General features: G+C 42.4%; 1 protein-coding gene and 1 long non-coding RNA gene across 4 annotated transcripts in view; one reads left to right on the top strand and one right to left on the bottom strand.

Moving 5' to 3' along the window:
- The window catches only part of TBX5 (T-box transcription factor 5), a 49,406-nt gene extending 46,522 nt beyond the window's left edge, over nucleotides 1–2,884 (bottom strand). The window contains exon 1 of one of the 3 annotated variants that reach the window (XM_089775203.1): nucleotides 2,701–2,884. Coding sequence is in view for 2 of the 3 variants with exons in the window: in XM_089775202.1 (XP_089631328.1) it covers nucleotides 264–282 (19 nt within the window). In the remaining variant the exon portion in view is untranslated. Of the gene's footprint in view, nucleotides 1–263; nucleotides 873–2,700 lie in introns of those variants that run through there. The other 2 variants (XM_089775202.1, XM_075898193.2) reach the window with 2 other exon arrangements.
- Nucleotides 2,885–3,049: 165 nt separating this feature from the next.
- The window catches only part of LOC102457715 (uncharacterized), a 35,782-nt gene continuing 22,950 nt past the window's right edge, over nucleotides 3,050–15,881 (top strand). The window contains exons 1-2 of the long non-coding RNA XR_332390.5: nucleotides 3,050–3,303; nucleotides 3,738–3,863. This is a non-coding gene — a long non-coding RNA (uncharacterized LOC102457715). The remainder of the gene's footprint in view (nucleotides 3,304–3,737; nucleotides 3,864–15,881) is intronic.

Genomic DNA, 15,881 nt, shown 5'->3' with positions numbered 1-15,881 from the left:
CAGCTAAGAGCTCCAGAGAGGAAATGGGGCTTGACAGAACCAGGCCTCGATCGCTCTATGAAAAATGCATCTCGCGCTGCTAGCGAGGGTTAGCAATCAACTCTTCCTTTCCTTCCCTCATGTATTCGCTCTGGTTGCCTCCCCTCCCCCTCCACACACACATACACACACACACACACAGAGAGAGAGAGAGAGAGAGAGAGAGAGAGAGAGAGAGAGAGAGAGACAGTGACGGACATACAGGGCAGTGGAAGAACCGTTACCTTGCTTGTTGAACTCCATGCAATCAAAGCATCTCCTTTATTTCCCCCCTTTGCAATGGAAATTACAGGGGCGGCAGGCTTCTGGTTTGCATGTCCTTGGATTTATTTATGTTCCGACCCGCATTATTAAAAAAAAAAAACACAGCCTGGAGGGGGAAAAAATGCTCTCCAATGCCACACGGCCTCTGGCCCTCTCTCGCCAACCACTTCCAGGTTATCAGCCGCACCAGAAAGGTTCCTGAGACCGAGCTTAACCCGTCCTTCTCGGCCTGATCGGGAGGATGCGGGGTCTCCCCTGCCCACCCCACCCCCTCCTAAGGACGTGGAAAGGGGGGGGAGGACAAGGCAAAGTTGAGAGAGGGCGGTCGCTGTGCAGCAAACGGAGCCTCCCCAAGCAGGTTTGTGATCTTGGCTAGTTCCCCTCTCTCTGGAGAGCAGAGCGAGTCGCACATAGGAAATAGATGCCGAGCTGAGGGCGGTGCCGTCGGGTAGGCTTAGCTCTGCTCGCGAAGGGCTGAGATCGTCTGTCCAACCAGCTCTGATCGTGCTTCAAGAGTCTCTCGCTCTCTCAGACCTCCCCCCGCCTCCCCAGCTTATTTTTCTGACAGGCAAACAAGAACAAGGCAGAAAGACACCCATGAAACTCACTAGTAACATCCCCCCTCCGCGCGCCTGCTTCCCCACTCCCTCCCTCTTCCATCCATCTCTTCCCAACCGGAGACCAAATTCAAAGCTCCAGAATCCCCCAAAGAAACCTAATGCAAACCATCCCACCTCCCGCCCCCGGACGCCCGCCCCCGAACACCGCAGAATAGATAGGTACATATTTTAAACTAGCTCACGAAAAATATTTTCTAGTTCTCTTGGGGGCCTTTGACATACGAAAAGGGGTCTCCTTGTCCCACGCCAGACTGGATAAAAGGGCTGCCCCGAGCAAAGAATGAAGCGAGGCACCTCGTTACTCAACCCCCTTAAATCCAAAGGGGGTGAACACAAAGGGAAGGGGGTGCCTCGCAGTTCGTATTGTATCTGCAGAAAGATCAAAGCTCTCTTTAGAACATAGATTCCTCCCTACCCCACCCACCACCTTTGCCAAGCAAGCAGGAATTTTCCAACCTTTCCACTGCTAGATGCAAATATATACAAAAGCTCAGAGGCTCGGCTGTATTAAAATAATCAAGCCGTCAGTTGGGAAGCGGGATGTGTTTTCATCTGCATCTTCCTTCTCTCTCGCTCTCTTGTTTTAATGTATTATTTTGAGGGTAAAGTTGAATAGGTCAGCGCAGGGTAAACAGCCACCCCTGTCGCATTCTGCAGCCTGAAGAGAACCAGGTTGGGGGGCTGTATTTTTTATAAGAGTTGGAATAAATGGCATCATTCAGATCTGCTCTGCCCACCTTTTCTTTCTTTCTTTCTTTCTTTCTTTCTTTCTTTCTTTCTTTCTTTCTTTCTTTCTTTCTTTCTTTCTTTCTTTCTTTCTTTCTTTCTTTCTTTCTTTCTTTCTTTCTTTCTTTCTTTCTTTCTTTCTTTCTTTCTTTCTTTCTTTCTTTCTTTCTTTCTTTCTCATGGAAGCTTAAAAATAGAGCTAGACTTCTATCAACAAGCCCCTGAAGTGCTAATTCTGGATTCCTATGAAAGTTTGAAGTGAAGTAAAGATAAGAAAAAACGTTGTGCAAAATGTTTGTGTGTGTGTTCTTGCGCGCGTGTGTGGGCGGGTGTGTGTGCAGAGTTTGGCATCTGCTTAAAACTCTTCATGGGTCCTTCAGTTTAATTTCAACTGGAAAAAATCAGCAAAGTACTAACTTCTTTTTAAACTGTGCATAGTTACAGTTATAACCAAACCAATTAAAGATTGGCATTATAACGTATTATTTTCTTATTATTTTAAAAGGAAAATTCTATGCCGAGCAATGCAAAAGAAGTGTTTTTTTCCACGAATATTGTAAATGCCATAATAAATCAAACTTCTTCTTTGGCCTTAGCATGAACATGCCTGATATTTATCTTGTAAAATTCATTAGCTCAAATCCATGTTGTTGTTAAGTAAAGAGAATGACATTTCTGCCTTTCTGCAGTTCCCAAGTGCCTTCTGAATGAAAGTTTCCAGGTAAGTAACTTGGAGGCATTGGGTCAGGTCTCCTGTCTATTTTGTAACTATTAGCTTGTTTCTAAAACCCCAGAATTGCGCAGGTTCTCAGAACAGTGAGGATCAGAAATGGGATACTGCTAGTAAAATCTGAGATTTAAAAAATGAAGATAGAAAGTTGCATCCATAGAATGACTGTTTTCCAGTCCACAGAAAAATAGCATGAATGAAAAGAAACTCAAAGGGAGAAATGATCTATTCTAAGGGGCAACCCACAACGAGGGACATTACAGTCAAACATTAGGCAACGCATCTGCCTCTCGGCTCTAGTATTGCAATGGAAACACTCACCTCTCAGCTTTTTCAAGGACTTTGAAGGAAAGTTGAAAACGACGCAAATAATTCGAGTTTATTTCCTTCTGCGGGTTGGAAAAAAAATAACAATCTAAGAAAAGGACCTCAAGTCCGGACGCTATACGACTGTATATAGCAAGACGAAGGAGCCTTCCAGCTAGAAGCCGATTTGTGGTCTCAGACAAATTAAATATTACTGTTTATTACCAGCCATACTCCAATAAAATAAAGAGAGTTCAAGGCGATAGCTTCTATCTCACCAACCCTTGCACCTATAGGACTCAGAGACGTCATCATACACGCAACTGGCCCATTCTGTCATGGTTGACTGCAGCAGTAATGGAAGGTTAATTTGTATTCTTCTTTTCCTTTAAAGCCCTATCAGCTAGGTTTCCCCCTCTGCAAAGAAACCACTCAGTGCAATGCAAAATGCAGCCAGCCTGAGGGGGATGCGGGGAGTAATATAACCAAACAAACGCGCTTAATACGTTTAAAGGGGGAGGATTGGAAAATCAGAGTCCGATGCTGTCTCGGAATGGAAAAGGAAAATGACTATCAAAAAGCCGTTGGCTCACCACGATCAACTCATCTAATCCAATGGTACTGACCGATGCAGCTTTCTTTAATATATATATTATATATATAATATATATATATATGCAAGTAGTATTAACAGGAAAACTTGTCAAATTAATGTTGAGGCGCCTCTGAGGGCGGGAGCACAGGGGCTGTATGTAGAAAGAACAACCTGGTAATTTGCACAGAACCGAGTATGCTTCGGGAGACTATGGTCTGACATAATTATTGGTAACAATAATTCATTCATCATTAATAGTGGAAATCGAGGTGGTTTCTTGCCAAAAAGAAACTGACCCGAAAAAACTTCTCTTAAATTCTAACCAAGTCGCTGCAAATTAATAGCCAGAGCCTGTAAAACAAATCTGTTAAACTGGTGCAGTTTATGTTGCATTTCACCCCACCCGTGGGGCACAAAGCTTTCCCAAAAGATGCTAAAATACCATGTCCTCCAACAGAGAGCGAAAGAGAGAGGGAGAGAGTGGGACAGAGGGAGAGAGAGTGAATAAATTGGACACCATGCAACTCTCAGGAAACCCCTAGATACAAAGGAAGAAGTTGCTGCAGGATCTATGGACTTCGAGGTAAGTGAATATAGCAGAGACCCCGTGAGCGTCCCAGCTATTGTTTCACTGATTCTGTGCCCTACAGTTCCCCCTATTTCATGCAAGTGACCGGGCTTTTTCTAGTGGTCGAGTTTGTTCCCCGCCTTTCCTCCACCCCACCCCCGCACCCTCGCTTTCCATCCAGAGAACCCCGGTGGAGTTAGTGCTCCCCGTACTCCCCGAGCTAACGAGACGGCGGGTGCGGACTCTGCAGCGTTCCAAGTCCTCCCGCAGCATTCCAAACAAACAAGAGCAGAGCTACCCTCTCCTTAATGGAGTGTGGGCCGGTCACAAAGCCATGCAACAGCAATGCAGCCCCAACTCGTGGGGGGACACCCCCACAGATCTACGCAGCCTGACCATGGCCGCTTTTAGTCGCCAGCAAAACCTACTCAGAACACCCCGAAATAAAAAACAAACATGCTCGTTTTCCACGCGTGCAGTTAGTCCCTTTTTTATGAAGAGCCAATCTAGGACTATTTACCAGCAATCACCTCGGAAACGTTTTGCTTTACAATTGGTCCTGCTTCCCTCTAGGCTGCATGAGGCTGGCATTCACTTGTGGTTATTTGCAGTTTCAGTTCTAATCTTTAATTGTGCTCCTCATCTTGAAGGGTCTTGACGCTGTGTTATTTAAAATGAAAACAAATGCCCATTCACACACTGCGCTGTTTCTGTTACTCCCACCCCACTCCAGGCCCATGTATCGAAATGCACAAATTCTTGTTAGCAAGAGAGGAAGGAGGTGAGTAGCTGCAATTACTTTTTAAATCTGTTTAAGCCTTTTCTTCCCAATACCAAAATAATCAAATCAACTTCTAGTTTTGAGAATAGGCAAGTTTACTTTCTCCCTTTTCATTCGCGCAAGGAACCTTTCTACTGAAGCAGGTGGGAGGATTTTTGACTCTTTTTCTTTAAAGTTTGCAAACAATGCCAAATATGCTTTAAAACGAAGCAACGAAACATGCATACATACCTAAGTACATGCATACATCTTTATACGCATATATACCTGCTTATATATGTGTTTTTTCTATTGGTCATACCTAATGTATGTGCATACATTTAGATCTATAGGTAAGCGCACCCTTTGCGTGTGGGTATATATAGCGGTGTTTGCATTTACGTATGTATATACTGTGACATTCTCTCACTTTATTTGCAGGGGTTCGATCCTTGTCTTCTCTCTGCCAGCAATAACACCCATTGACTTCAGTGGGATTGTTGCCTGAGTAAAGATTACAGGGGCAGGCCTACAAAGAGGCTTTTAACTGGGGGACCTTTCGAAAACCTGCCGTGCCTACAGTGCCCCGCAGACATTGCAAATGGTATCCCGTTTAGCTAGAAACAGAGGCAAAAGCCTTGCAGCGCGTCCTGACAGCTTTATATTGTGTCAATCGCACCAGTTATTTGTTTAGCCAAATGTTTACTCAGGCAAGGAGAGGGAGATCGCAAAACGGATGTCTTGCAGTGGCTCGAGATATCAATAACTTTCTCGTGACTATTCAGGGCCCTCTTTTCGGTAAAGGATTTCACACGCACATTTTAGAGTGATATTTGAGCATTTTAGTAGAACCATGATGATATTCACAAAATAAGATGGTGCAGAGAATGCATCGAGAAATAAATACCTCCTTTGATAGTTTTCCATTTTCTCTTTCCAAACTTCCCTGGAACAATTGTTCTCTCCAAAACATCAGAGCAGTAAGCTTTCTTTCTTTCTTTCTTTCTTTCTTTCTTTCTTTCTTTCTTTCTTTCTTTCTTTCTTTCTTTCTTTCTTTCTTTCTTTCTTTCTTTCTTTCTTTCTTTCTTTCTTTCTTTCTTTCTTTCTTTCTTTCTTTCTTTCTATGCCCGCCTGTTTATATACTGGGGAAAATATGGGTTTTTAAGTTTCTTAAGTATTTAAAGAACTTCACTCTTTCCTAGGTTGTTAGGGATTAATACACTGACTTAAAGTATTAATTTGAGGATTGTCAGAGTTATGTCTGTGGCAAATAGTGCCCACTCTGGCTGTCTTTCATAATTTTACAGTTAAAAGCTGCCATTAGAGGCAGACTGGGGTTTTTCAGTCTTTCCATTACAAAATCCCGTTTTTCACTAGTATATAACTCGATTATTGCAGAATGAAACTTCTGGGGTTGTGATAGCCCGGGCGGGTAATTTTTAAATTACAGGTGGACAGTATGTTGGTTTAGAAGTTTTTCAGTTCCAAGGGTGCTTTTGTCTTCTTCCTTCCTCTTGCTACTTTAAAAAAAGACAAACATTGTACTGCCACCCTTTTATTTCTCGTGCGAACTGAAGCTTTAGCATAGTTACTAAATGAAAAAAAATAAGCAAAAGAGCAAACACACTGAAGTTTAGAAAGTCTATTGTACAAGTAAAGTAACTCATCTTCAGAACATCCATAACTCCGTCAGTGCGTGGTATGGCGGGCCATGGTTTTTTTGCAGCATGGGTTTTTTTAATCGCCCCTAGATATACAGTGTTGTGGCGGTTGTGTCAATAACTTGCACTTTAAGAATCCCTTCAGTATGCACTGATATGACAGACTGGTCCACAGACCAGAATAATCTGGTCTCAACAAACTGCCACGAATGGTAGGTTTTAGGAGTGGGGTTGTGTAAAAACGTTGTCCTCTGTCCTGCCCATTTTAGAAAACTCCCTATAACTACATGGACATAAGAGGCCACTGGAAGACGGAATGAGACATTAGCTTTCTCCTATCCACAATCTGCTGAGTTCGGGTCGCTAAAATACCTGTTGGCGAGACAGAGCCCACCGATGTTAAATTTTGTCCCTAACTCTCAGATGGACGGTCAGGCACCGAATGGAATAAGCATAAAATCTTTGTTGGTTCCGAGAGGATGTAGCTCCAGAACACTGTATCAGGGTTCATCTCAGAAACAGCCAAGGGTTCTGTGCCTCCTCCAAGAGGCATCTAGGGAAGTAGGTTTTACCCACGAAAGCTTCTGCACAAATATATCTGTTAATCTCTAAGGTGACACAGGGCCTCTCGTTTTTGCAGCTACAGATTAAGCAGGAATGGGCCTCTGAGACTAGACACATCTCAGTAATAGATTCCCCACACCCGTTTTAAGGAAATCAACCCCTCGGAAATTAAATGCACACGCGCACACAAACCAGAGTTCAAATGATATTGAAGAGCTGGTTTAAAGCCAGAAAAATCAAAGTTACGTTTGCTCTCCTGTACATAACTCAAGGAGTGTTACCTGTGCAGAGTATTCCTATGTGTACACAGCTCCTAGGGGCTTCAGTGTTAGACAGTAGGGTGAGCCTGGGATATGTTTCTAACATCTATGCGTTTAAATCAGGCCCTTTAATAACTGAGTCATTTAAGGTAATGCTTTCTTGGGTTTATCTGCTTGAATCCACCTTTCCCCATTACAATCCCCTCTCCCCCCTCCAAAAAAACTCCTCCTGAATCAATTACTAACTCTACAGCTGGGTAAAAGTCCGTTATTGATGCCAGAATAGCAACACTAATCTTCTATTGCCAAACACAGTGTCAATCAGTACTTTATCTTGGTCTGAAGAAGAAAATACAATAAGATAAGGCCGTCACTCCGGCCCTGGAAAGAAAGTTAAAGGGGCATTGGGGGGGTAAACTTTTCAATACCCTCTGCCTTTTGCTGAAAGTGATCTCTAGTGTAAGAGCCTTGGAGTTGGGAGGGAACCGAATTAAAATGGTCAGAATTATTCACTGAAAAATGCTGCACTAGTGACACCTGCAATTTTTCTTTCCCTCTTTTCCATAACACAAGTCAGGAACGGCTCTAAATACCATTTGCGGTACAGCTATTTCTGAAAGACAAGTACTTGGGGGGGGGGGGGGGGACGCAGACGAGGGGATGGAAGAACACGTGAAGGTCATTCAAACAACTTTGTCATCTGGGGAAAACAGGTTTCTTTCTTTCTTTCTTTCTTTCTTTCTTTCTTTCTTTCTTTCTTTCTTTCTTTCTTTCTTTCTTTCTCAAATAGCACAAACTCAAACATATGCATATACACATACACATAATATCTTAGATGCGGGGAACCCATATATTACATTACATGTGATTCGCCTGTCCAAAGTATGAAGTTTCAATGGCATTTAGGCAACATATCTTTCTCTAGTCAATATTCAAGATAGTATGTGTGTGATCAGACTTAGAACAGATTTCTTCTTCTTCTTCTTCTTCTTCTTCTTCTTCTTCTTCTCTCTCTCTCTCTCTCTCTCTTTATCTCTCTCTCTCTCTTTATTTGTCTCTCTCTCTCTCTCTCTCTCTCTCTCTTTATTTGTCTCTCTCTCTCTCTTTCTCTCCCCCCCCTTTGTAAAAACAAGGAATAGTCCTGTAGCATTTTAGAGATTGAGAGAGAGAGAGAGAACCAGAGACAGAGACACACAGAGACTTACTTCCACAGATGAGCAGAATAATTTATCTTTGTAAATCCTCTATCCTTTTGCTGAAAGGGCGCATCAATTTTTCATTTGGCCCCTGTACGTCGGTGTTTCTTTTTGTCTCTTATTTCCCCGTGGAACGACAGTTTTCCCCTCCAAATTTTAACAGATTACTTTAAAAAGATTCTAATTATAAAACAAACAGAAATCTCATTTGGAAAAAAATGCGCCTGTTTCTTGTCCAAAGCGTGCTGAGATTTCCTGGCAGAGAGAGATGTTTGAGACTAGAGTTCCTTTTGAAAAATACTCTTACATGGGAGCAAAACCATTTAAGCAGCCACATTTCCCCTGACTCCCAGAGGTTTTGCTTCTTCTGTGGGCATCAGTGGGCATAGACACTTATTCCACATAAGGACTCAATTTAGGGTTGTGTAAGAAAAATCAATTATAAAGTCTCCCAAGATAGTTTGATCACGAGGTAACTGATTTTTTGAATAAGGATCTCACCCTTACGTTCATCTCATTCTATACCTGTGTGGGTGCCTGGTTTTGTGTGTGTACGGGTGTGAGTGTATTTTTGTATATTTATATACGCGTATCTTTGGCGAAATGCGTAATAAACTGTTCCTAATTAATAATTATCAGCCTGAAAAGTGAATACAACCTCTGCACACAAGTCTTTGTTAGGTACAGTCAAGAATACAGTCGTTACCTTGGAGTACTCAAACCTCTTCTGACTGCCTATAGAATCCATACATTCATACTCCCAGTGGCCGAGAGAGCTAGTTTTCAAGACAATGCTTACTTTTTGTCATTAATAGCACATTACAATATTCTTGTTTGGATCCAAGATTGCTTTTATGGTTCAGTTGGACAAGACGGAACACATGTTAGTTTAAGCAAGTTCATGAAATAGCTGTAAATCAAATAAAGTTTACGAGTTTAGCAGGAAATACTGAATAGATGGGGAAAAAAATCCGGAGAGCAGCAGGCTGAGGTAGGTTACTTTGGTTTTGTCCTGCTCTGTTTCTCTCTGTTCTCTTCAGCATCTTGCGGATTAAAGGCCTCGGACCTCATTGGAGCCTCTGTGTTGGCGCCAAGTGGCATGTTATTAATCAATTGTCCATAGGTCCAGTACACATAAGAGAGAAATTTAATCACTAGAAACCAGACCCAACATAAAAGAGAAATCTAGAATCAATTCCTACCCCATCCCCCAGCTAGTGGGGGCAATCAAATATTTCTCTTTTAAAAAAATGCGCCGAACAAATTGCAAACTTTTCGGACGTTTAACCTGAAGAGTTCTTTTTTTATAAAAGCCCTTGCCTTGATCTTCCAATAAAAGCTGGTGGGGAAATAATACAGTGCAAGAATTTTATAATGAAAAATAAATTTTAAAAATGTGAGACAGCTACACAAGAAAGAACTTATTGCAGCTCTAGGCTTTTCTCAAGCCGTTCCCCTCCCCTTTTCACGGTGAAAAGATTGGGGTAGGTTGCAGTTTGAAAAGCCAAGAGAATAAGTGCAATTTTAGATGTCACTTTGGAGCTCTGCGCGTTGTTAATTACATTGCAAGTATAAAACATGCTCGAGTTTTGCTGGCTGTCTTAATGCAAATTAAGGAATGTCAATATAATGAAAGGAAAATAATATGTAGGAGACTACATCGGTTTCTTCTGTATAGACAATAGATATTTTTTTGTGGGCCGAAGGTTGTTTTCCTTTTCACATAACTTGAAGAAGTTCGTGGTTCTGATTTTATTCAGATATATTTTCTTTTGAAATCGATCAAGTCTTATTTTTAAAAGAGATAGTAATGTTCTTGTGGATGCAATTAAAATAAATAAACTAGTGTAGTTGTATTCTACATCATATCTAATATTGATTATGGAAAAAATGTAGTTAGTGATAAAACGGGGTCTCTACTCTCTCTGAATACATTTATTCGAACTAAGTCTGTCCAGTAATTTATTTGAGATGGTCTACTTTTCTTTAATACTTTTCTGTGTAACTTTTTCTGTATTTAAGTTCAATAGTCAGAATAAATCATGATTTAAATACAATCAGAGATAAATTAAGTATCCTCAAACTGATATTTATGGGATCTAAGATATAAAGAAAACCTCTCCGAAGTTAAAAGAATACGAATGAAAACCATAAATAAAAATAAAGTAACTTAATAAAAATATACTATGTCCCAAATGCCCCTCAGTTTATTTCTGGTTTATATCTTGCTACCGCTTTACACATAGAAAAGCTATAGAACCATTCTTTTCATATTTTACACCTTCAAAGCTAGATTTTTCCATAACACTGCAAATTATTTCTTGCCTCCGGAAAGTTGCGTTAGCCTATTCCGCAGCTGTAGAAGGCTCCAGTACAAACCACCTGAAAGGGTTTTTTTCGCCAGAATAAAAGCTCATTATAGTGAGAGCCTGAATTTAATGAGTAAATTTAATCTTAGATTTAATGGTAAATGTAAACTTTCCTTGCCTAATTACAAATTCATTTGCCTTCAGTGGACTGGGTTGACTTTTCTTGCTCTTTTCCTCGAAGACGTTTGGTAACGCTCTTGTTCATCTTACATTTAAAATCATATTTCACACACTACGTGAACCTGAGTCGAAATTATTCTACCTAACTGTTCACAGCTAGGGGTGTCTTTCCCTGATTGCAATGCTAGGAATAAAGAGTCCGTGTGTGAGTGAGTGTGAGCTGGAGATAGGGGGTATAGGAGACAACAATCAGAGGTCATAAATGTGACAGGCGTGCAGCAATATTTAACTCTTTTTCGGTCAGGAGTTGCGTGGTGTGTGTTTTTATTGTCGATACTTTTAGTTTTCTAACTCCTTCTTGCCTTGTCTGACTTCAGAGTTCGCGGTTTATATTTGTGCAGGGCACGCACAGGGAGGGTCGAAAGGGAAGAAGGTCTCTCTCGCGCTATATTTGGAAAAGAATTTATAAGTCTTTCCAGCAAAACTGTGTAAAAGGTACCAGACAAATCCGACAGGCAGGGGAGGCGGATGGGCTGCATTACAACACTGCGGGGCTGACAGGCAGTCCCCGATGCTACCTACATAGGTGCTACCTCTTCCCCCCAGCGATGACGGAATGTCAATCTCCTTAAAGCAAAAGACACGTTCTACTCGCAGAGAAGAAACGCAGATTTTGTTGTACACATTTGCGACTTGAATCCTTTCTGCCTGAAGGATGCGGGGGGGGGGGGCGGGGGGGATTGATTCCCTAGACCTCAGGTTCTGAAATAAGCGGACATCTCGTTTAGTAGTAAGAACACAGAAAGGTCCGGGGCCCACTACCACCCAGTGGGTACAACCTTGCCTGCATAAACCAAGAGCTCACTGCAAGGCTTAACAAAAGCCCCAGAGCTTCCCTCTGAGCTGTTTAGTTCATTTTAATCTCTGGATATAGATTCTTTGGGATAGAGAGAGTGCGCTGATCATTCTTCCCATGAATGCGGGATGGCAGTGTGCTAAGCGGGAATTTAAAAACCAGCCTGCCTGCAAGTTTCAAAAGCCTGATTTATTTCCAGGTGGAGAGAAAGCAGAATTTTGCATGAGTCACCTACCTTGATCTTAGTTTTCCATCCCCCTCTTTCTATATCCCACTTCGGTGCTACATCCGGCACCAGAGATGCGCTTCAGCAGCAACTTCTAGATTCGCGGGAGGGGGAGAGAATGTGTGTGTGGAGTTCGAATCAGGACATGCCAAGTTACCTTTAAAATGTCTCTCGTGTACTGTCTTTGCTCTGTAGCTACTGTACTGAAAACCTGTAAAGTGTCATGAGTCCTGGAGAGTCACATTCCAGGAATCCCAAGTAAAAAGGCAACATGTTGCATTGACAGTAAATGTGCACACATGCACGTGTTATGCACGTTTGCTTATACCTCAAACCTAGCTCGTGGGCAAATACTTTTTTTTTTTAAGGAAAGCGTTACATTTGACTGCCCAACAAGCTTTTTCCTAGCCTTGGTATTTTGCCAGGACTGGAGTTCTCTAGTCCAATAGTTCTCCCTTCTCCTTGCTTGGAGTTACATTTGCCGGTATGGCCAGCTTAGAAAACCTCCACGATGGCTTTCCAACTGCTCGCATGCCATACTGGAGCCAGTCAGAGTAAGCAGCAAAAGTACCTTTTTTTCCCTTGAACAATCATAGGAAATGGTAGCATTGGTGAGAGATGGGTAGTTGGGTACATATTCGCATATACGCACATATATACAAATGTGTGCAGCTGTATATGTATCTAGCCTCAATATATAAGTGTATATGTAGATAGACATTTGTACGTGTGAGTAGGTGCATGCATAAACATGTTTATAGTATACACGTATATGTATATAAACATCTAGGTACATATGTGCAGATTCACATATATACAGACACAGGTATCATATAGTGCCATATTCGGACACAATTGGATATACAATCGTCCATTAATATTTATCACTGCCAGAAAATGGAGATGTGTGTATATGCAGAGAGAGAGCCAGAGAGCATGTCTGTCCCTTTCCAGATGTTTATGTGTGTGTAACATATGCATAAACACAGATATTAATGTAATGTGTTTATAGTACACATATAGCTATTATGCACCTGCATATACTTATGTACGCGCGCGTACACACACACACACACAAAAACACTAGGAGAGAAATTACAGATACATGTCTATATGTATATACAAAAATGCGAGCGCACACACATATATATGTTTTTGTGTGTATTCATACACGTGTGTATAAAAATGTCTGTACATGCCATGCATAAATTACAAGTAATCATGTTTATGCACATGTACATCTCATACATTTACGTTGCCAAAAGAATTCATCTCCTGTTTCATCTGACTGATTCCCAGTCTGGTATATAGACTTCAGACGGGGCCATCGAAATTTCCCCAGAGGGAAGGCAAAAAAAGCAGGTCACAGCTCCATACTGACAGAACCGCACCTTTGGTGGAGTCCTTATTATACACATGGTACCAACACGGCGAGCTTTTAGGTGGCTAAAATGCTGAAATGTTGATCTGGGGGAAACTGCATCTCCCTGCTAATAGAACATTTATTTCTAAGCCCTGGATGTCAGTTCCACTCCATAACTCCTCCTCTGTGCACGTACAGGGTTGCCCCCGCCTCCTCCTTATATTTTGCAGCTGTGTGGCGAAGGTAGCTCCAGATAAGTGAAAGTGGTGTTTTTATAGGCTGATAAAACATACTTATCTAGGCTTTTCTGAATCTCACAAAGATCCCCTAATTGGTCATTTGCCAGTACGGTCTCCGAAGCGCTGATTTTCCTTAGACACTATTCTCAGCCGCAAAGGAGCTAAACCTCTGCCTCCTCCCCAGCGCCCCCACCCCCACCCCCTGCTCCCTTGTGCCTTATGCACTGCTGTTTCTCTCAGACTGGAAGCGTGACATGCTGCAGTTTTCCCCCTTTGCTCTGGAGTGTCTTGTACTGACACTTTTGCCCTCCCATACTATTTAATGGTGCCAACCACATTAAATTATATACTCTCACAGTCTTTTAAATTCGTTTATGGCCTTTTGGGGCACTAAAATAATAATAACAAGAAGAAATAATAATAATAGTAGTAAAAAGGAGTAGATGGTTTAGCTTATAAGCCAGATATTTGAGGGATAATGTTCCAAACTAATTTCGCTGTGTTCTTTCTGTTCACCCACTGCCGGACCATTTTTTTTTTTTTTCGGAAAAGAGACCAGATCGTTTTCTTTATGGCTTCTATTCCCACCATTTTACTGACTCCTGACCCTAAAACCTCTCATTAATGATATCCCATATGCAGCATGGCCATGGAAAAATAGCTTCGCTAGTAGAAACGAAGAGATTATTGAAGCTAGGGGTGCACACGGGGGCTTGAAGAAGAGGGAAAATGCAAGCCAAAACCAGGTTACGTTCCAGGCTCAGAACCAATCTGAAAGTCTTTTTTGAAGCGTGTGTAAATACTGTATAACTGTACTAACTCTAGATAGTTAAAAGCTTTGGAGGGGTAGCAGAGTTAGTCTGTAACTGGAAAAACTTAAAAAACAACAATTAGTAGCCTCAGAGACTAATAAAACGTGTAGATGGTATCATAAGAAAGAGGGTTGTGCCCTAGAAAACTCATGATACCACCTACATGTTTCTAATATTTGTTGTTGTTTTTTTAAGTTTTGAGAGGGGAGAGCGAGAACTATCTGATAGATTCATAAGTCATCAGAAGTGTCGCCATTGACTTCAATGGCACTATAATTAAAACTCTGGGGAACTTTCTTTTCTCGATCTCTGCTCCACAATCAAATGTTTCCTATTGTCACAGGAACCCAAACTTATCTGTGGGGTGTGTTAGTCTACACAAAAGGGCCAGCTCTCGTCACTGATCCAGATAGCAGCAATCGTCAGTAAACGATGGAATACGAATTAAAACTAATCCACTACACACCGTTCCTGGCTGGTACACAGGACAGCGACAGAGGCTTTGTTCCAGATTAAAATGCCATCGTTCGGTTGAGTGACTTTCTTTCCTTTAACCGTATAGAAAAGAAAGAGCGGTGTGGCATAGGCAAGAGCAGCCACAGCCCTGAAGGAAGACGTTATCAAAGGATTATTCCCAAAGCGGGTAGCGGTGTGTTAGGTATTTTACTTATACAGGAAACTTTTCCTTCGCTGGGCTCAGTAGGGATTCTCTGACTATTTTATTTTTGACAGTCTAGATTGCAGTTTTATTTTTGACAGTCTAGATTGCAGCGCATTGACTTTCTCCGGTTGTGCTGGCTTGGCATGGAACACACAGGAACACAAACAAACATGCCCCGGCAGGGACATGTGCCCGCAACAAGCGCATCCCGTCAACATCCACATCCACCCTGACAAAGACATTTACACAAGCACGTTGCGCACGCCGACACACCGCGCACACCTCGCGAAACACGCCCCACCATCGGAGCAGCTCTGCGCACAATTACAAGTCCTTGTTGGACAGACCCTAGAGCTGAGACCTGCTTTCGTGGCTGGGTGACCCTCCTCCTCCCCGGGTCCCGGGCTTTGCACCGATGGCCCAGCCTTTCTTTTCTCCTCCATGGTGTGACTGAAGAGCAATCTGCCGTTGGATTCACGCGTGTTCACATTTTCTCAAACTCCGTGATCGTGTCCAACTCCGTGTGCAAACCCCAAAGGGATCTTGGAAAGTTTTTTGCTAAAATACTTGCCGAGACCCCTTTTATTTGTACCCAGGGGATGGGGGATTAATGGACGGTGTGACCTACCGCTGCTGGGTGCGCATGAATCAAACAGATTCAAAGAGTCCGGTGTAAAGGTTACTTTGACCCCTACTCCTGAGTAAATGCTTCTTTGAGGTTCCCATTCAGGCGGGGCTGCTCCGGCCAAACTCGACCCATTTCCCGCTGCCCTGTGCGCTTACAGGCTGGTAATAAGCTTATTAATGAATTCTGAATTAACGGCCTGTTTGGTTTAGTGTTACACTCCTGAGTGCGTCCTTTATGGCTGGGATGGGGGCTGTTCGGGGAGCGTTCTGTGTGGTAGGGCCGAGCCGGAGGATTCGGGCTTTGTGTCTGGTGTGTTTT

This window comes from Pelodiscus sinensis, chromosome Z (assembly GCF_052426305.1).
Source record: "Pelodiscus sinensis isolate ZL-2025 chromosome Z, ASM5242630v1, whole genome shotgun sequence".
Classification (NCBI taxonomy): Eukaryota; Metazoa; Chordata; order Testudines; family Trionychidae; genus Pelodiscus; species Pelodiscus sinensis.
The sequence above is the reverse complement of the archived record's forward strand: the minus strand, read 5'-3'. Positions and strand labels throughout refer to the sequence as shown.